At 36.2% G+C, this 21,602-nt stretch overlaps 1 protein-coding gene across 1 annotated transcript in view; it reads right to left on the bottom strand.

The window, feature by feature from the left end:
* Positions 1 to 378: 378 nt before the first annotated feature.
* Positions 379 to 21,602, bottom strand: part of plekhn1 (pleckstrin homology domain containing, family N member 1) — a 38,676-nt gene continuing 17,452 nt past the window's right edge. Inside the window, exons 7-15 of the mRNA XM_039755562.1 lie at positions 19,247 to 19,393; positions 16,851 to 16,931; positions 16,049 to 16,124; positions 15,564 to 15,709; positions 12,148 to 12,312; positions 10,831 to 11,052; positions 6,675 to 6,905; positions 6,081 to 6,129; positions 379 to 1,377 (exon numbers count right to left, since the gene is read on the bottom strand). Coding sequence (XP_039611496.1) covers positions 1,202 to 1,377; positions 6,081 to 6,129; positions 6,675 to 6,905; positions 10,831 to 11,052; positions 12,148 to 12,312; positions 15,564 to 15,709; positions 16,049 to 16,124; positions 16,851 to 16,931; positions 19,247 to 19,393 — 1,293 coding nt within the window. The 3' untranslated portion in view covers positions 379 to 1,201. The remainder of the gene's footprint in view (positions 1,378 to 6,080; positions 6,130 to 6,674; positions 6,906 to 10,830; positions 11,053 to 12,147; positions 12,313 to 15,563; positions 15,710 to 16,048; positions 16,125 to 16,850; positions 16,932 to 19,246; positions 19,394 to 21,602) is intronic.

The following is a 21,602-nucleotide window of genomic DNA, read 5'->3' as shown; positions in this document are numbered from 1 at the left end:
TTATTATTAGACACTTATCCATTATGAAACTCCAGTTAATCCAATTTGGTACCACAAGGATTAGAAGATGCACTTTGAAATGAGTGCTAGTCCACTACAACCACTGCCAAGTTCTGAATATGAGCACTACCATGGGAAGTAAAGGAAAGGAGTGTAGGGTAGATGGGCTCACACCTGACTAGTAGCTCTCTTTAGCCAGTTAGTAGAGTGCTGGGCCACTCATGTCTTCCATCACTCCATGCAGTCATTCATTCTTTGTACAGGGTCACTTGGAGTCAGCATTCGTTATAAAGAGGAACCTCCAACCCAGGGCACATTCACACACTCGTGTCAATGACATCGACAAGCACGTGTTAGCATTGAGAAAGATTCAAAAACATTTATTACATTGAAATTACAGTAATACATTCTGCAAACAGTCCATTTAAACGCAAGTACAAAATAAAGTGCAAGAATGGAAAAGCAACCATTTAAATAAAATAAATAAATAAATACAAAAAGTACACACTGATGTTCCAACAGAAACATTTTACACTTATGCATAAAAAACATCCTGAAGATATGTACAGAACATGATATTAACATAAATCTAAATTACTTGTAAAAATGTTGTTTATTTGGCTCTATTTACACACCCTGAAGAGAATAAGATCAGGAATATTAAACTTTATAGAGTTACAGAACCTGAACTCCCGTGATGAATAACCTTATCGTCTTTTTGTTTCTTTAAACTTGTTAAAGGAGAGCTGCTGTCATTTGTGTTAATCATCACCCAACCTAACAATGTGATCTTTCTTATCTTCCCATTATTACATAAATCAATACAATATGTCAACCTTTTTCATGGTACATTCCCCATTTACTTACATAATAAAACAAGATTTCAAGAAACAGCTGAAAACTATAAATCTGCTCCCTGATCCTCCTGCCTAGTCTGACAGGATAAGCCCTTTGGTTAGTTTTGAACATTTGCTGCCATTCAGATGACCAGAACGCTCAGTCAGCTGTCTTTTGTCGGTGAAGGTAAATTCCTCAGGCCACATTCCATTTCCGTTTTTTTTTTCTTTTTTCACCAACACTCCTCCCATGTAAACACAAACGGTCATCATATCTGAAGCCAAGCCAAGCCAAGATCAGGTGTTTTAAAGGGCTGCTTATCACTGTTGCTGTTTGAGTTTCCTTTGTTTGGCTGCATTCATGATTATGACCATCTCTTCTGTGTTGACTTAGTGTTGATATCTTCCCCACCCAGATGAAAATGCATCCGGTGGGATACGACAGAGTTTTGTGCGTGAGCAGGCTCCTCATGGAACTCCCAGATGTTGTCATAATCATTGCTAAGCTGGTTACGTCTGAAGGGCTCCAAATGGTCAGAAACTGAAATCAGAGAATAGGCTTAGGTGAATTGACAGGCCTCATAAGAAACCTGATGAGTAAGTATGAGGGGTTAGTTGGCCATTCACGTTACTTCTTAACCAGCACAGAGTCTTACATTGAGCAATATGAATTAAGTGTAACATACAGAAATGTCTCCTATGGATTGACAACCTTGAGAAAGCAATCAACTAATTTAGCAAGCCGACAAATCTTTTTATATAATATGGCTGTTCGTTTGTCTGTCCAGGATTTTAAATCACCTTAAATGACTTGAAATTTGGTACACATATACTATGTGATGTCTACTATCCGCTTTTGGGGTGATGATTGACCTCCAAGGTTATTCCTCTTTTTATTTTTATTTTATTGTACAATCAACTCTCAGCAGTAGGGCATTCATGAGGCGCATGCTTACGAGTGCCGTTCTTATCTCTCCCACCTTCGCTATCACTTCCTCTACCTTTTCATATCTTAAATCATTCTTGAGTGCCCGCTTAAGTGAAAAATTAAGAAAAACGTACTAAGTAATTGCAACACAAAATCTGACTTAATCAGTTTTAAATAACACAAAAAGGTGCCGACGAAAGAAGAGAAGAAGCTCAGGAAGCAGCAAGTGCATAAGCCTCTGAGCAAACAAATGCTAATTGTACAGGAAAGAGGATGAAAACTATAAGTCAAGTGTATTCGTGCAGTGCTCTGTTACTGGTTTAAGTATAACTCTTTGGACTGAGCTCATCCAGTTCCTATAGCACTTTAAAAATTGAAACACAGTAAAAGAATAACACATGGTTACGCAAACATTTACCTGATAGTCATTGTAGAAATCAAGCATCCCTTTTTCAAAACAGAAAATGGGAAATCAAAGAAAAAAAAATCAATTCAATAGAGGTTACTGGCCAGGATAAAAGTTGGGTTTCTAAACATGGAGGTTGCCATAATGGTGCAGTGCTTATACAGGCTGTCTCTTAGCTCAAGGGGCCTATCCCAGCCTGTGCCTAGTTATTTGCTAATCATAAAACATTATAATGAAAATGTATATTTCAGCTATGAAATACATTTCTTGTTACTATGAGTTGTGTGTTAAAGCAGTAAATAATATACACATTAATTTAGAGTCACAGAGAATAACCAAGTTTGGATGAGGCACTTAGTCTATCCCAGGTCGCACTCACTCACCAACATTGGCTCATCCCAGGCCAAAATATTTAATTATTATGAGTTTATTGCATTGTATACCTTTCTTCACATGGCAATATGATTGAATGTAAATGTGCTCACTTCTCATATGCGCAAATTTATGTTTTATTTAATTTTTTTCTTTTTCGCAAACCAGACATGATATTATATATGCAGTTTGCTGCATGACTGAGTTTATTAATATCGAAAAAGATGGCCTAAATAAGAAAAATCTGAGAATGAGACAGTCTCAATTTTTTTAGTAGGTGAAATATATAAACACAAAGGAAAACAATGGTGTGATCTAATGAAAGACTTACTTTAAGCCGTAGTTATGCCATGTACAAAGAGGTTTAGAAAATCTAATACCTCTCATAATAATTAAATATTTCAAAATTTGGCGGATATAAGAACCCTGACTAGGATAAGCGGGTTTGGTAAATGCTGGATGCAGGCATGAGTAATTTTAGATTGTTGTCTCCTTGTAAGATCCATCCGGTAACACTTTAGTCTAGCTACTATGTATAATGCATCTACAGTATTAGTCACAAACTGTTGTGTAATAAGACCTAAACAAAAGCTTCTTTTGGTCTTGATAACACTAACAAAACATCCGGAAAGTGATTATTCATCTCTGTATAGGGTGTTATGTTAAGATCTTATGATATGCTGGTAATGCTACTTGTTTATATCAGTATGTTGACATGCATACACATAACAAGGTTAAGGTGAATAACCCAGTTAAGGCAGAAACCTTGTTTCTTAAAAATGACCATTTACATGCGCATAACACCTGTGATAATGTTCAGTCAAATTGACACTTTATTTATAGGTCTCTGTTAACAGATTGCACATAGCATACACTTTTTTGCTTGGCTGTATGATTGAACCTACAAAGGACTCAGTGTTTGTGCCAGGCCAGGTTTGGAACTGAGGGCTGCTGAGTGCAAACAACATATCTCTCTGTTACAAAAAATATCTTGGAAGGAGATAAGACGTGATTTTGTCAGAGAGACACTAATACGACCTGTGAGACCAGTTTTGTGACAAGAGATTTCACCATGCTCGGAGCCGGAAATAAAAGTCAAAGACTAGATGACAAGGTAGAACGCTGTAAAGAATTCAAAAATGTTGGTGCGATACACATGCAGAGCAGGTTAGAGATAAGTACGAAAATTTGAAAGTCTCAAAAAAAAAAAAGGATAGGAAAGATTGCATTAGCGCAAAGAAACAGAAATTATTACTCAGTGAAATAACAGAACAGCGAAAAGAGATCAGATATATCGTTCGGATTTAAACTTTAAGTCGGAGACTTGTAGATCATCTAATTCGCGTTGCCAGTGAGAATTAAAAGATTCCAAAAACGTTGGCGCGGTATGAAGTCCTGTGAGACAGAGACTTTTAACATGAGATTCTTTCAAGTCACCCGCTACTAACAACTATTTTCAAAAAAGACCACGGTCATCTAACCTCAGTCGTGTGAATGCTTTTGTCAGACACAATTCCTGTGCTCTAAGCTCTTAGTCGTGTGAATGCTTTTGGCAGACTGAATCTAGATGACACATCAACGACTAAGTGAAGAAGTAAGACTATGGACAAACATTCGAAAAAGTCATTTTATTTATTAGAGAGAAAGAAATGATATTCACTCACAGGCAGATATATGTTGCGTTGTCATGATGTAAGACAAAACACGGAATCAAAATTCAATGCGATTTTGAAGAAAAGTTAATTCCAAATATTGTTTTTACTAATGTTTTAAAGTAAAAGTGAAAATAATGCATATGTAACATTTCCTCAGAAAATAACAATCTCTTTAAATTGTGTATCCGGTTAACCAAACCCGGGGGTGGGCAGGCGAAGTGAGCAGGGGGCAGAGACCCCTAGTAACTTTATACTTTCAAGGTGCTTTACTATAATCATAGTAATGAAACTTTTGTTCATAATAACAAGTTGCTGTGCTCATCACACAGTTTTAAAATGCTGTTTCATGATGCCTGGGTATCTATCTAGTAATTCATAAGTATAATAAGGAGATTTTAAATTATAATAATCATATACATATGCTTTATTTTTAGGATTATGTATTTTATGATAATTATACGGTATTTACTGCATTAATGGGTAAAAATGATACTGCATGTCATATTTTCAGTATATTTTTATTATAACGATATTTAATTTATATTTAAAAAGCCAACTTTTGCAAACTCTGTAACGGGCAAGCACTCTTGTACACAACTAGTTTCTGTCTTTTGCTCACATTTTGATGATTGGCTCTGTCTCCCCTTAACTCTGACCTAAATTAAATTAGTTAGGAAAGAGATACATAAGGAATAGTGACAAATATTTTTGTTATATTTAAATTTTCAGAATTCTAAGGCCTAGGCAGCACCTCCCAGCAATTAAGTAATAGTAATGAGGCACAGAAATGTATGGAATGAATAGGTGTCACATAGAAATAGCCAAATTGATAATAGTAATAATTAGTTTTTTAAATTTCTGTACATATCTCTCTCACAAAGACATATTCATGAATATCTCACAAGATATTAATCCAACCATTCATTTTCTTTTTACCTTATCAAAATTTCATTAGGTAAAAGAATGGGCTTTCATTTTAAAACTACTTATTTAAAAAATAAGAAATTTAACAAAAGTTATTCGTAAATGAATCATTTACAGACTAATCAAATTTGGATAGATTTAACTGCACAGAAATCAGAGGGCAATCATAAATATCTGCAGTTCTTTTCATGTTTCTGCTGATCATAATAAAAATCATTGCCTCCAAGAAGGCTTTAAAGGCTGATTGATTATTTTTGTGATTTCCTTTCTTCCTGATTCTGTTTTTTTTTTTCAACATACCCTTTTTGAGTTGGCTGTAGTTTTCAATAACTTGTAATAACGCACTGTACGCAGAAGAGCCATCTAGAAAGAAAGTCATACATTTTTGTAGTTCGTAGCATTTTGCTGATACCACAATAGCAAAATTTAGCATAGATATTTCTTTTTTTTTCGCTGCTGAATTAAAGCAGATGCAGTACAGGGTGTCCTCATTAGGTGCTTTCTGTCCACAAAGTGAAGTGTATTTCAATTGTGAAAATATTCCACAAGTTCACACTGCTATGTGCCATTCCCGTTTTGAAATTCCAAAACAGTTTTAATTTAATAATACACTTTGGCATTGGCCTTGTCCTGTGTAATAATTAAAATTAAACAAGAGTTTCCTTAAAAACAGGCAATTATAAGCCAATTCATTTGAAAATATAATCCATGTTTACTAGAATAATTTAATAAAATTGCACTTTTTTCTGTTTTTCAAGCTTGCCCAGTAGTTTCACTCAGGTTAGTTAGTTTGTTTGTTAGTTAGCTAGTTAGTTAGTTAGTTAGTCAATCATTTCATTTTGTTCTTTCCATTTCAACTGAAGTCCTTACCAAGCCAGAAATGAAGCTCCAAATTTCATTTTACACGTTTAATAAACTTTTACACTAGAAGCAAAGTCAGTTGTGCAATGAAAACTCACTTTCTTGGTAGCCCAACAAATCCTGGTCATATTCCAATGTGTCCACTTGCTGCAAAACAAAATGAAAAAATTATGCAAATGGTCAATTGTCATGACTTGTCAGCATTCCTGCCAACAGATGTGCAGTATGAAATGAAGAAAGCTCTTTCATACACTATATATGTAAGGGTCTCATTCAAATCAGAGCCAGCAGAGTGCTGCTGCTGTTTACTTTTTTTATAGCTAATTTCGTAATCAATGACAAATCCCACCTTTCAGTACAACTCTATTGTAATTTACATGGATTGTGCAGCCCCAGGATCCCACTATTACTGGGAGAGCAAAAAGTTTATTTTATTTATTTATTTTTAATTCAGTTTATTGTCTCCCTTCTGCTTACTTTATACCTTTAAAGTAACTTTAAAGTGGACAGGATGGTGATGTAATGGTCAGCATTGCTACTTCACAACTCCTGCACTCAAATTCCAGCCACTGATTGTGTTAAATCTGCCCATGTTTGTATTTTTCATCTGGGAACATCAATTTTCATACTAAGTGACAACTTTAGTTAGATACCATCATGAATGGAGTAAAACAAATATAGATAATACTAACTTCTTGTTGCTGTATGGACATTCCTGGAGGTGCAGGGAGTAAAGAAAACTTTGAAAATGCTCCGCAGCCTTCCCATCTGTCAGGTGCATCTGTGCAAATCTCATTTATGGTGGAATCGGGACTCCATCTCTTTTTTTCTGATGGGGGGCCAGACTGCTGCCGACACACAGGTGAAGAATAGGAATGGGGGAGTTTGTCTGCCGCAAACCGCATGACGTTGTTCCTCATATCCTGGAAAGAAAAAGGTATAAGTTAGGGCATTGAGGACTGCTTTCTGCTTGGCTTAATGACTGATCAGCAACTTTATTAAAAACTAGGCAGTAAGACTGGACAGAGGAATAGTGATGTCTCTAGAGATGCAGTAACTTGCATAGACATACCATTTTGTAAGTCCTATTACAATGTGTTGTTAATGGAAATTACCTTTTTCTAGATAAAACAGTACCCTAACCAGTATTGTATGCAAATCAAATATGCAGGCATTCAAAGGATTTTACTTTAAAAAGCATGTTTTCAACCTTTACAGTCAATTTTTACTGCACCTGAAATAATCTCTTAGATTTTACATTAACAAGTTACATTAACAAGTTGAAACAAAGCCATTAGATTCTACAGCATTAAACACAGACAATGGACAATCATTCATGTGTACTCATACCACAGCATTGCACAAGAGTGTTTTCAGATGAACAGGCACCCCTCTCTCAAATGGTTTATTTATTAAACCTTGGTAAAAAATAAGTTTGGGTCACATCTTCAGTTTATTTTTCATAACTGTCTTTAGAGTTTCGTCTATCTGTTTTACTTGGTGAAAAAGAAAATATAAGATTTGCCAGCTGCATATTCTATTGAGGGCTCTTCAAGTCACTGGAGTCTCATCTAGTGCTGCTGGCTCCCCTTACAATCCTCAGTTGGATTAAGTGAGTTTAACAATGTACTATATGTATGTTCCCAAGGGTTTTGTAATCCCTATCACTTTTTACAGTCAATGGTAAAATTAACAACTGCATATAGACTTACATTTTCCATATTTCTGTTTTGTTGCATTTTTGGACTAGTTTGATTTTAGCACTTTGGGCAAATGTGATGCACCTCCTAAATCACATGAGCACTTTTTCCTTTTCCATATGGCTACAAGAAGCAGTTAATCTTAATTAAATCAGGTCTTCTATTGCAATGAACTGCTGAATACCTAATTTTACAAAAATTCACATCAGGTAAATAGAAGTAAATTATCCTTTGTCTTCCTTTTTATGGCTGAAAGAAAATTCTCTGAGGATAAATAAATATAATAATAAATAATGCTTGTGTAACTTTTTGGATAAGTTTAAAAGGATGTATTGTAATAGATGGCAATTTGTTGCAACAATTTATGGAAGTGTAAAATCACATTTGATTAAACATGGTAATTTGGCTAAACAGAAGTCAGTCAGTCATTTTCCAACCCACTATATCCTAACTACAGGGTCACGGGGGTCTGCTGGAGCCAATCCCAGCCAGCACAGGGAGCAAGGCAGGAAAAAACCCCGGACAGGGCGCCAGCCCACACACTTGGGACAATTTAGGATCGCCAATGCACCTAACCAGCATGTCATTGGACTGTGAGAGGAAACCCACACAGACAACATGCAAACTCCACGCAGGGAGGACCGAGGAAGCGAACCCAGGTCTCCTAACTGCAAGACAGCAGTGCTACGACTGCGCCACCGTGCCACCCTAAACAGAAGTGATTCCTGATTTATAAGTGAACATAAGACAAAGTTGAATAAAGTCAGTCATTTATTTGAATCCTGTTTGTTAAACTGTTGTTGTTGTTAAAGTTTATGTGTAACTGAAATAAGTTCAATGTACTGATAAAATAATTCAGCAAACTTTCAAATTACAGAGTGATGGTGGCACAGTATGGGAGCTTATTCCTGCCATTCAGAAAATAAAAAAATATATTTTTGAAAAGTAATAATTATTGCATTATTTCACAAAAGAACTGTGTAATTTCACAAAGACATTGCCTGCTGGGGTCGGTTACAAAAATGTGCACATACATGCTCCAGCCATTCAGTGACATCTAATAAAGTAGAAGTTTAGCACATGCATGGGTACAATCAAATAACAAGATCTGAACAAAAGTCTTAAGTATACATTTAATGTTGTTCAGGGTCAGAGAAATCCAGTGATACAGCAGCGGTACTCCGTGTAAAGCAAGAAGCAAATGTGGTAGACGGTATGCCAATCCTTTGCATGGCACAATTGTACATTCAAATTGAAAAGAGTGAGCAGCGTGCAATCCAGTAGCAGAAACCTATAAAGTGTCCATTTAGTTATTTTTTATACACATTTTCAGACAGTGTGATCTAGTGGCACAGCGGACAATGTTAATACTTTGAATCTTCAGAGATGGATGTTACTAACTTCATGCAAATGAAGAACTAAATATATTTTTTTAAAAGAGACAAATTACTGACACATTTCCAGCATTAAGTGTTAAAACAGGTACTCATATAAAGTTAGATAGATAGATAGATAGACTGAGGATCTATCTATCTATCAGTGGAGCAGGACGGTGACAGCAGTCAGTCGCTGAAGCTGCTCCTCTGTCTGGAGATGATCCTGTTCAGTGGATGCAGTGGATTCTCCATGATTGACAGGAGCCTGCTCAGTGCCCGTCGCTCTGCCACAGATGTCAAACTGTCCAGCTCCGTGCCTACAATAGAGCCTGCCTTCCTCACCAGTTTCTCCAGGCGTGAGGCATCCTTCTTTATGCTGCCTCCCCAGCACACCACCGCTTAGAAGAGGGCACTCGCCACAACCGTCTGATAGAACATCTGCAGTATCTTATTGTAGATGTTGAAGGATGCCTGCCCTCTAAGGAAGTATAGTCGGCTCTGTCCTCTCTTGCACAGAGCATCAGTATTAAGTTAAGTGCTGTCGTGGATGCCAATCAATCCACAAATACATGGGGAGAACATGTAAACCCCAAGCTGATTGTGAACGACAGCTCTGCTATCACTATGCCTATGTTAAAGCTTCTGCACTAAACTTTCTAAACTTTACCCTGACTAAAACTAAATGCATTTCTTGTCACCTGAATGCACGCTACACAAGTGCTTAATCTCTCTGTCAATAGCTGTCACTTGACAATCACAGAACACGAGTTCACGATAATAACGACAAAAGCTGCAATCTTTGATAATAATATTTTTTGATTGGCGGAAATAAACTTCCAAAGGGTACGACGACATAAGGGATAGAACTGTGAAGTGTACGGGCGACCGACTATCTCAAAGATATCAACGACATCACCGAAATCAGTTTTGTTTAACAAGTTATCAAAGTGATACAATACCTTTGGCCAGGTTGCTTCTGCTGCAGTATAATTGTGCTACGTTTGGTTGTCATGAAGACGGCCGCAGCTCCTATTTCTATTGGTACTGATAGCGATGCATACCACGCCATCTTCCGCTGTTACTTGCTGATGATTGGCTTAGAATGCGCGCAAAATTCTGGCGCGAGGGCACACGCTTGGCGCGCACCAACAGCCTGAGGCGTTTTTCTAGTTTAAGCTCTGACCAACTGCGACTCTAATGGCCACGGGTTCAAACCCGACTGTGAGGATTTCAGGTGTGTGCCAGTTTTGTATTACTCTCCAGACTCATTCCTCTCGTTTAGGCACAATACTAAAAAACAAATACTGTGTAACGACTTCAGTTTTCAATGGGAAAATGGAAGTTGCGACTTAAAGCAAAGTTTTCATATTCAAGTTATCAAACGAATATTATACGGACTTAACCTCGGTTCAGTTTAGTCTAAGGGTGGTCTTCTCTGAAGACAGGCACACGCGCATACATTAAATTGCACATAAGTAAAGTAAAACTACTTTGTGCATATATTTAAATGTACAGTAATGGGTAACGTTGCAGCAGCGTATATGGCACAATGCTCACTAACTGGCTGAGAAAGGAAGAGTCTGCGCTAGATTGTTTTATGTTTTTGATGAACAATTGCCAAGTAATAAATTTGTCTTCATGGTTTCTCTGGATTTTGCACAGAATATGTACGCTTGTATGAATATGTTAGTAGTAATGCTTAGGGATGACCGTATCACGGAAGAATCATTTAAACCTGATCGTGGTCAAAGCGTGAAGCATTTCAGGCCTACCTTGTCTCTTTGGCAGCCGCGACCTGGCTTGTAAGGTGTGCTGTATAGCGGAGACAATGAATCCGTGATCGATGCGTACGAATCTCTTTCACGAGGAGAATTTCTCAGCTTTGAATGTTCGATATGTATGAAGGATTCTTCACTTGATGACTCCAGTCCGCTGGATTCGCTAAACTGACGGGTTGTCTGCGTTTCGTAGGATGTGGGGCGGCTTGATATATACTGTAAAGAGAAGGAAAGTGCGGTTATCTGGTTGTTAATACTTGTCAGAAGTTGCAGGTCCTGGTTTCTCCTATACTGTAAAAAAAAAAAAAAAATGTTAAATTTACGATAAAAAAACTGGCAGCCAGGTTGTCAGAAGTTTACCGTAATAAATAAAGTGACAGTATTTTTAGGTCTACAGTATAACTTTGTAGTAAATAACAGTTTTTTATTTATAACACATTCCAACAGAAGGGAATGTTTAACTATAACTAGAAACCCATTCACTGTAACAAATAATCAATAAAAAAAGAAAGTATTGTGAGGATTAAACCCAGTACACAGTTGAATCAGTAAAGTGACAACAACCAATAGCAAATAGTATCATTTAATTATACACATTGAAAACAATGCAATGTTTATGGAAGTGACAGCTCATTGTCTGGTGGAGAAGTAAAGTTTGCTTTTGTGGTGTTTGATGTCCTACAGGTGTGCCAGCTTATCGAATAAAACCCACAATAAATCAGCTTCCATAACCTAAAAAAATCCTTCAGCACGCAGGGAAAAATAAGTCTGCTAACTTTATGTTTTTTCCATCCTGTTCAAAGGTATGCGGTTCACCAGGAACAATATGGTAAAACGTGTCGTTTCCTTATGCAAATATCGTAACTTAGGTGTTACTGAAACAGCGCTTTACCGTTTCGTATATTACAGTTGTTTACCTTCGCCACTTAACATTATTGCACTGTAAAATTAACAACCATTTTTCAGTGTAACTGTAATGTATCAGTAAACGGTATGTGGCATATATTTTAAAGGTGAAAAATATCGATATTATACAGAACTTGTCAGTAAAAAATAATGAAATGTATTGTTTAAGATATACAGGTAATTTTCAGTAGAACATAAGGTAACTCCATTTTTTAGAAAAGATACTTTACTTTTACCATTTACAGTATTTTTACCGTTACATTTACTGACATTTTTTTACAGTGTAGAGAAGCTAAATTTCTGTCCTTCAGAAGTGTGATATAATCTTGAATGTAACCGAGTACAGAATAATTTAAAGAAATCCTCAGACAGAAGTCCTTCATTTTAACTGTAACTGCCACTTACGCATAGCGGTTCAGTATATCCTGGTGATGCAAGGTCGTCGGGGAACTCGAACAGACTTTTTCCAGACCCACGAGGAGGTTGATATGACCAGCTGTGCGCCTTCTCTGAGACCTTACAGCTGCCCCTAGAATCCAATTCACACGACTCCATCGAGTGTCTGGGCGACTGCATTAATAAGAGATCAAAAAAATAGGTTTGCTAATTGCAACAAGTAAAGGACACACCTAGAGATGCATATGAGCCATTGGTGTGCATAAGTGAAAAAATACACAAAGGTTTTCAGTTTTAAAAACATGCCTTATGAAGGAGTGTGACCCATGACCAGTTTACCCTCAATTAGTCAAGCTGAACAAATCCCTCTCCACTTTGGTTTACATTTTTTGTGAGCAGCCCTCCAGTCTGATTGCCACAATCTACAGCAGAAGACCCTTGGAGATAAGGGGGATCTGATATCCCTGGCATCTGACCAAGCCTCCCACCCGTGCAAAATGGATATCTGCCAAAGAATGTGAATGTCTTAAGCACTCCTATATCTATGTCTCCCTGCTGGGAGTATTAGAGAAATTTAAACCATTTCCATAAAGCATAGCTCTACAAAAATTATTCACTGCACATTAAACTACAACTGATATTATACATCTAATAAGAAATCTCTGACAGCTCATAGAAACAATTATTAACAACAATGACATTACAGTATATATCTCTGCCATTCAGATTATACATGCATTTTACAAAATTATATTCTGTAATATGCACAAGTTCTTTGGCAAATTTTTTATGAAAAAACAGTGCAACTAAAGCTATAGATTATTATGAATCTTGCAAAAAGATATGTTTTGCAAGTTATGCAAACAGGTAACTTGTACATGTTTTAGAAAATTAATAACCATAAATATAGAAAAGTCTGTTGCCAAAGGACAAAAATAATCTTGTCTGAGTAGAACAGAGGATCTTGCAAGAATATTGTCATTTGTGACCCATACACAAGGCTTGGCCTCAAATTCGTCTGTTAATCATTCCATGAAGTTTAGAAAAAACGTTTTCCCAGGTCAGCAAATACTTTAGAGAATTCCAATGATGTTCTATGAAAATTTACAAGTATACAAATTACAAAGCTTTAATTTTACATAATAGTATTGATAACATCTGTCTACCATGACCTACAACAATAATATTTTCTGAATTCTACAAGGACAAAATATTTTTGTGTGCAAATACAAACAAGTCAACAAAAAAAAAATCTCTTTTGCCAATTCTACACTGAGCCATTTGTTCCAAAAATCTCTTTAAACTTGTAAAATTGTTTTTATTCTTTAAGCAGAGCCCTTTTCTGAATCTTATAAAACTGTCTTACAAATTTGTAAGGAAACATCTTTGAATTTTACCTAACAATTGTATTTTTTCTAGTATGACAAACACCAATATCCTGTTAATTTCAGAAACAATTAGGCTTTAAATACTGTGATAAATCACTTTCTATAAGTTGTACAAAACTTATCAACAATTTTAGAACCGCCTTTTCTTTGTGAATTCTGCAGAAGTGGTCTGCTGTACGTTGCTGTAGATTGTTAAAAATATTCTTTTGCAGGGCTTAAAAAGATGTATTATTATATAATATATCCATCCATTATCTAACCCGCTATATCCTAACTACGGGGTGACGGGCGTCTGCTGGAGCCAATCCCAGCCAACACAGGGTGCAAGCCAGGAAACAAACCCCAGGCAGGGTGCCAAACCACTGCAGGGCACACACACATCAAGCACACACTAGGGACAATTTAGAATCGCCAATGCACCTAACCTGCATGTCTTTGGACTGTGGGGGAAAACCGGAGCACCCGGAGAAAACCCACACAGACATAGGGAGAACATGCAAACTCCACGCAGGGAGGACCCGGGAAGCAAACCCAGGTCTCCTAACTGCGAGGCAGCAGTGCTAACCACTGCGCCACCATGCCACCCTCTTACAATTATTAAAAAAAAATGTACAAAATATATTTTAAATCTTGAAAAAAAAGCTCTACCAACAGTATGATGAATTGTAAAAATTGCAGGACCATTGTATATATTTTGTAAATTGTGCCAAAATGTGTTTGCTGAGAACTAAGCATAAATGTATTAATATTGAAAATTATTTGTGAGTGTTACAAACATTTATTTCTGGGGATTTCAGAAACAAATAGTCTTTGCAAGTTTGGAAATCTCTTACCTTCTGTGAATACTACAAAACATTGTCAGATGCAAATTAACATAAAAATGATTTAACTAATCTTATAAAAGTAGTCTTGTGTACACTTTTCAAATTTTTGTAAGTGCTACTATCAATTCCTGCAATTTCTATAATGAAAACACATGGAATTAATTTGCTGAAAAAGAATATTGTTAATCTTATAAAAATTATCTTTCATAATTTACCAACAACCACATTCTGGAGATTTTTTATAAAATGTTACTTTTTTGTAAATGTTTCAAGAAAGTTCTGCTTCAAATCCACCTATAATGATTTCTTATAAATATTTTATTTAGAAGATCATTGTGTGAAACCCAGTTTGTTACTAAACAAGTAACTTAGCAGGCCCTACAAAATACTAACTTTGTAAATGTTTTTAGCAATTTCTCTTGTGAAAAATTGAATGCACCAAACCACCCAGAATGACATTTTCTAAATCTTTCAAGAATGTATATCCTGAAAAAACAACTCCCTCATTAACTAAGCTGTTTTAAAAATATATTTTGTTCATTCTGTAAACCATAAACATGCACATTTTTTATTTGTACCAGCCTTGCATTGGATGATTGCTGGGATTGGCTACCTTGATCTCTATAAGCGGTTATACAAAATGGATGGATAGATGGACAGAAATGTCAATAATCAACACAATTTTGTAAATGATTCTTTTGAACTTACTTCATCTAACAAAGTAATTTGAAGCTTAGGTGCAAATGTAAAAGGGTTTCACCTTTTCTTGACGTTATATTTTACATTTTTTTCCAAACCCTAGTTCTACTCTTTAGTGTTCTTGAACTCTTTTAGAGCCTTGTGCTCTTCAATCTTGAGGTAATTCAGAGTGACATATAAACCACTCCATCAGCAAAGAGGTTTAAATTACATGATAAGAGAGTCTGTTTTCTTTTATCTTTGTAAATTCCTTTCCTACTCATCATTTTAGAAAGTGTTCTTTGATTCTTTTCACCACACCTTCATTCCACTTCCAGCACATCCTCATAGTACTGATTCTTGACATTTTGTATTGCTGCACTTATGCAATACTTCCTTTTTAACTGTAGTTTTAAAACTGCATATTTGTAGCTAGAAAACTTGTCAGCTCATTTCACTCCCTTTTGTTTGATTTCATAACTACGAAGGCGGAAGCCAGTAATGTGTGGCACCTGATTGTCTACAAATTCCTCACCTCGATTTTAGTGGGTGTGTAGATTGGGTCATAGACATGGCCTGGTGGTCCTTCAATGGCAACATCTAAAGTCCTGAGATGGTGCAGCCAGTCCTGATAGTCACATTCATCCATACATGACATGATTATAGGATTAATCAACTTTCCTGAGGAGTCAAAAACATTGTTCATACCATTAGATATCAACAGTGACATTACTAACAAGGGACATGTATCTTAAAGATTTTCTTGGCTATGCTTGAAGAGCTTTGCATTGACCTTTGCTTTATTTTATTTAGAATTTTGAAGTCTGGTCGAAACTAAACAAAACATAAAGAAAGTGCACCCATTTTGGCATCCCAGATAAAAGTATATTTCTAATATCATCCTCTATTGCAGGCAGTGGTCTCCTGTATTTTAGAGTTTTACATGAATAGCACTGTTCTCTCAAATTCATTGATATGAATACCTGTCCGCACACAAGTAGTAGTGTCTCAGTATCTTACCTTCAATCATGAAACTGTTGGGGTTATCACCATTACAGTGTGTGGTTATTGTGATTGCATTGAGAGGAAGCTTTCCCTGTAATAAAAGAAAACAGGAATTATTGGCAGTATTGATAAACTTGATTTCGAGTTTTTCATTCCATGTAAGCCGTGTCATTTGCTCGAGTGTCGTCTACACAAACACACACATTCAATAGAGGGCCATCACTGTAAATTACAACAACCTAAATCTGTTTTATTATGTTTAGAAGTTTAGAAAAGACTGTTAAAAGATAAATCTTTTTTTCTACAAGTGAAACATCTTACCATCTACTGTGTGTGCTGCTTATTAACTAGTTACCACAACCACCAATAAGTTCCTCATACATAAAAAACTATGCTGTTCACCAGTATAACTTTAATCATCAGTCTGTCCACATAATCCATCTTTAAGGTTGTATAAAGCCAAAACCTCTTCCATTAGCTTTGCACACTGAAACACAATCCCAACACTGGGTGTATTCAGATTTGCCAGTTAACCTTACATGTATATTTTTGGAGTCTGGGAGGGAAAACTAACATAATCCAAACAGAAAGTTACAGAGCCGAGATTTTAATCTAATCCCCTTAACCAGCTAAGCATTAGCACAAGTCATGTTCCCTAAATACCTTAGAATATGAAGGCATTCAATATCTAACTATCGATGAAGGAGTTGGTATAAAAATTAATGTTGGCTGTCTGGGTCCCAGCTACAACAAATACCCACACTGTCCCCTAGTCAAAAAACAACCAGAATGGATTACATCCTGTTATATACATTACCTTATAGAACAGGCAATTGTCTTCATCTGATAACATAATCAGGGTCGCAGGATACAGAACCAAGAGTCTGTTGTGAAGGTCCTATGGAGATGAACAGGAGGTCATTTACTATTTTGTTTTTTGTCACACATACCAGTTCATCAGTTTCTGTGAGGTACAAAGGAAAACAGGTTTGGTAGCTGTTCATGGGAAAGAAAGTTGTCTTAAGGATTTCCCTCTTGGGTAAGGGTGTGAATGGAACCTGTTACACCGGTTAAGTGGCACCTGCTCAGGCAAGTTAAGAAAAGTTGTTTTTTTAGCAAGGTGAGTGTTTCTCAAAGAATATTTCATGTACAGTGGGTTAAATTTTGAAATGCTGCAAGATAATAGCAATATCCCTTGTGAAAGCTGGTGGAAAATGCATATTAAGGTATATTATAAAGATAAAGAATAATTTCAAAACCTTTTGTGTTCATTATAATTATAGTAAAAATGTTAAAAAGGAAGAAAATAATGTAGTTTGTGACAAGAAGTCATTAGTTTAAATTTAGGGTAGAATAAACAGCAAGATTGCAGTGCCAGCCATGTACTAGACAGTTTAATTTAGCTCAGTTGTATTATTTTGCTAAATTTCACAAAAGCAACAGAATTTTTTTTTCATTTAGCATCAGAAAGGAAGCAATTATATAATTATGGCAGCAACTAAGATACCTTTTGTTTATTGATTTGTTGGCCGATTATTTTGATGAACTTATCCAGCGGGGGCTTAAAAATACCTAATTTGTCCAAAAGTGCTAGCATTTATCCAGAAAATAAAAATTAGCATTTCTTACACAATGAGGCACATTACCTGCATTGTGAGGGACCGCCAGTTACGGTACTATGGCCTTGTGGACCGTTTCCCAGAAGGTGATCCAGCTAGTAAGATCCTCATTGTTGGGGACCCAAGTGGCTGGACCAGGCCAAGGGGTCGCCCACGTAACACCTGGCTGTGGCAGATAGAGGGTAATTACTGGAGGGTGGGACCAGACCGCGTGCCTGCCTGGGGGGGTTGCCAACTGGGATCCCGAGCTGTTTTGTCGTGTAGTGGGTGCGGCAACGCACTGTACCAGTACATGCTCCCCAACTTGACTTGACTTACACAATGCTTTCCTTCAAAACAACTATATGAGTACTCTCTGAAACTGCATAGCACCAAGTCTTATTAATAACTGTAAAGTCTATGCTAACACCTTCACCCTACCCCTAACCTAACCTTAACACTATTGACATCAATGTGGTAGAAGATTGAAATCATAATTAAGCGGTGAAACTGTTGCATTGTTGTATTGCTTTATATTATCCACTAGCTGGCAGCTAAGAATGTTAAAAGAACTGAGTCACCTGCACAATAAAAAACACTCTGCAAAAACATTTTGGATATTGTTGAAGACTAGGATTCTGCACTGTCAAATTGTGATTTTGAACTGCCATACGACACAAGAGAAAATGACATGGAAAGTTCTTTCACATTATCTTTATGTGTAAATTAGTGAGGAATCACCATCAGTCCAATCTCACTTCATTTTAGGTGTTTACAGTGGTGCTCCCTGTACTGACTGAGCTCTTTTTTTACAAATCGTTCAAGACACAGATTTCCTAAAAGATATGAGGTGGATATGATTTCACACTTTTTTGGCTCTTGATCCTCCAATCCTGCTTACATCCTGTTTGTCCACCATAGCATAGAAAGAAATTAATGTTGCTCTTAGTCAATGAAGTGATGTCCATAATGCATAACAACGCGACAATTTTTATCACAGATTACCACTGATGACATTGATTAGTTGTTGCATCCCTACATATAATGCTTTACCAATCATACATTTCATATAAAAATACATGTTAATGATGGCATAATTTAGAATAGCTATTACAAATCAATTATGTAAAAAAATCTAAAGATAAGCTGTTTGTTAATAATCTGTACAATTAAGAACAGCTTTCCGAAACAGAGAAATATATTTTTTGTTGGCGGTATGTCAGTTTGTCTGGGTTGTCCCTTTTATTGCTTGCAGTCCTTAGAATACTGCGGCGAGAATGTGTTTCAAATGCATTAAAAATGACCTGTTACTGTGCCCAACAATATATTGTAACTCACAGGCCCCTTTGATTTCTTCTAGGACTTTAACAATGACTCCTTTATTATGGCACTAGTGGGGACACTTGCTGAAGGAGAGCACTTGTATGCTTTGTATGGATTCAGCATGCAATGTTGTACTTTTCTGGGTGACTTCAAACTTTGGTGCCCAGCAATGAGAGTTCCAACTAGTCTGATATTTGATAATTTAAATGCATGTATACTGTTAAAAGAGCTGAATAAAATATTGATTGAGTGACTATTTTGTTTAAAACTCTTTAGACACCAGTTTACTCACTTGGCATGGTAAATGCTGCACTTTGACCTTGGAAACAAAGGCAACTTGACCCAGTGATTCCCTCTGTGAGCCTTCCCATTCATAAATGGGCTCATTATTTACTGAATTACGCAGCTCCTCTTTCTCTTGGCCATTGTCTCTTTTGCTCTGAAAGAAAAAAAAGTAAAGATTTCTTTAGGTTTGATTTGAGGGCACATTCCTTCTACTTGTGTAACCTTTTATCTCATACCAGCTTCAGGTGTTTTGTGCCCATTTTTCAAGTACTCTGCAGGCTATAAATGGAGAAGCAGATTAGCATCTCTGGCCTTTCTTTTGATATTGCTCATTATATAAGATATTAATTAAAAAAGAGAGTAATTTGAAAATTAAAGTGGATTTCTTTGTTTGTTCTGTGCTGTTTGATTGTGCCTTCTTGAAATCAGACATCTGAAATTTGATTGAAATAATCTTCTTAAATACTTTTTATAATACATTGTGATAATGAGAACTACAAAAGGGATAATATAAAATGATGATTTTTTAATATGATTACATTTAATAGATTATGTTGAGATACATTCACCAAATTATGCATTATTGCATGTAATACTTCATATTTAGCAATTTAACATTTACCGGTATACATTTACTGTATATTTAATTTTATCTCAAACTACAAATTTTTACTTGCTGCCAACTCAGTTTTTCTATTTTTGACATTTATAAGTCTGAAATTTAAAAAAAAAGTCAAATTTCTTTAAAAAAACATTATTATTAAGCATCTTATTTGAAAATATTGACAAGCAGAAGAAGAAGAAGTAGGAGGACAACTAGTTTTGTATCTGACTTCTTTATATCTTGGGATATGCCCAATGCCATTCAACAGCTGTTTGACACGATATGTGATCAAATAGCAGCTGCAGTGGATGTAAGGCATGATTCACACTGGCATAATCATGGTGGTTTACGTTTTATAGCCAAAGTAAAAGACTGAGCAGGAAATGTGGCTTTCTGGTTAAAGCAATAAAGTGTAAGCTAAAATGATTCCAGATCAGCCCTTACCTTTGAATCATTGTATGACCTTCACCTTGTTACTTAACCTGCCAGCCACTTACTTGTAAAAATACATATTTGAAAACAACTGGATTACCCACACATGATTTATAAATACGTAAGAAAGGGCAGAGCAGACACCTTTTTCTTAGGAGGCTGTTTTCCTTTAATTTGGGTAGTGACATTTTTCACATTTTCTAGAACCCTGTGATGGCCAGCATGATTTTCTACTTTGTGGTGTGCTGAGCTGGAAGCATCACTTCAATAGAGGATCACTGAACCAACAAGCTAATTAAAATGGCAGACACAGTTATCCAATGCACTCTGGACCCCCTGGACGTAGTAGCAAAGGAGAGAATGTAAACAAAACTATATCCTTTCTCTAACACACCAACATTGAGGACTTCCAGCCAATGAGTCACTCAGCAGAAGCATATTAGGAAACGCCATTGGAGCTCCCTGTATACCAACAGCAATACACCTGCATAATGCCTCATTGTGATTATGATTGCCCGCTCACAAGTTTTTCTTTTTTTTCTGTCTTTATAGTGTGTGTTCAGACCATAGTGTGTATGTATATATATATATATATATATATATATATATATATATATATATATATATATATATATATAAAATCTGTTTTTCTGTTATTTATTTATTATCTATCTATCTATCTCTGGGTAGACATAAACTTACTACATAAATTCATCTTAGTTAATTCTTAAAGAGTTTCTAAATCTCTAAGAAACATACATGTTCATTCAGGGTGTTGTAGATTATTTATAAAAGTATTCTGACAGAGTATCATGCTATTGCTTTGGAGCTTTTCCATGTAGAGTTTACAGTGTCTAGACATATGGAGACAGCTAGATTTAGGAGCGATTGATTCATCGGGGCCTCTAGATGGTGCTCAAGCTAGGGACAACATTCAGTTGATTCGGAGAACAGGAGAACCAGTGCTTCACAAAATGTAGCTTAACATTTTACAGAAGAAGCCATGTGATTCTTGCAGGCAGTGTGAAGACTCACATTATAAGCATTGTGGTTCTGGGACTGGTTGTCTCTGTTTATTGCAATTGTGTATGAGGCAGAGTATATAAGGGCCACCTGCCTCTTTAAATAAAAGAGGTGGCTAAGGTTTTTTATGTATGCTGTAGTGCCAAGTCACTTAGATACGCAAAAAACACAGAGCTCTGTCTTCAACACAAGCCATTTGAGACTGGAGCAGCTGGCCGCACGGGAGATGTGGGGGGGATGTTGGGTGACTAGATTATTAAGAGTTGATCAAGGAAGAAAAACTTCAATGTGGTTTTTAGGCAAG

The sequence above is a fragment of the Polypterus senegalus genome, chromosome 6 (genome assembly GCF_016835505.1).
Source record: "Polypterus senegalus isolate Bchr_013 chromosome 6, ASM1683550v1, whole genome shotgun sequence".
In the NCBI taxonomy this organism is placed as follows: Eukaryota; Metazoa; Chordata; class Cladistia; order Polypteriformes; family Polypteridae; genus Polypterus; species Polypterus senegalus.
This window is presented reverse-complemented; position numbering and strand designations above follow the sequence as displayed.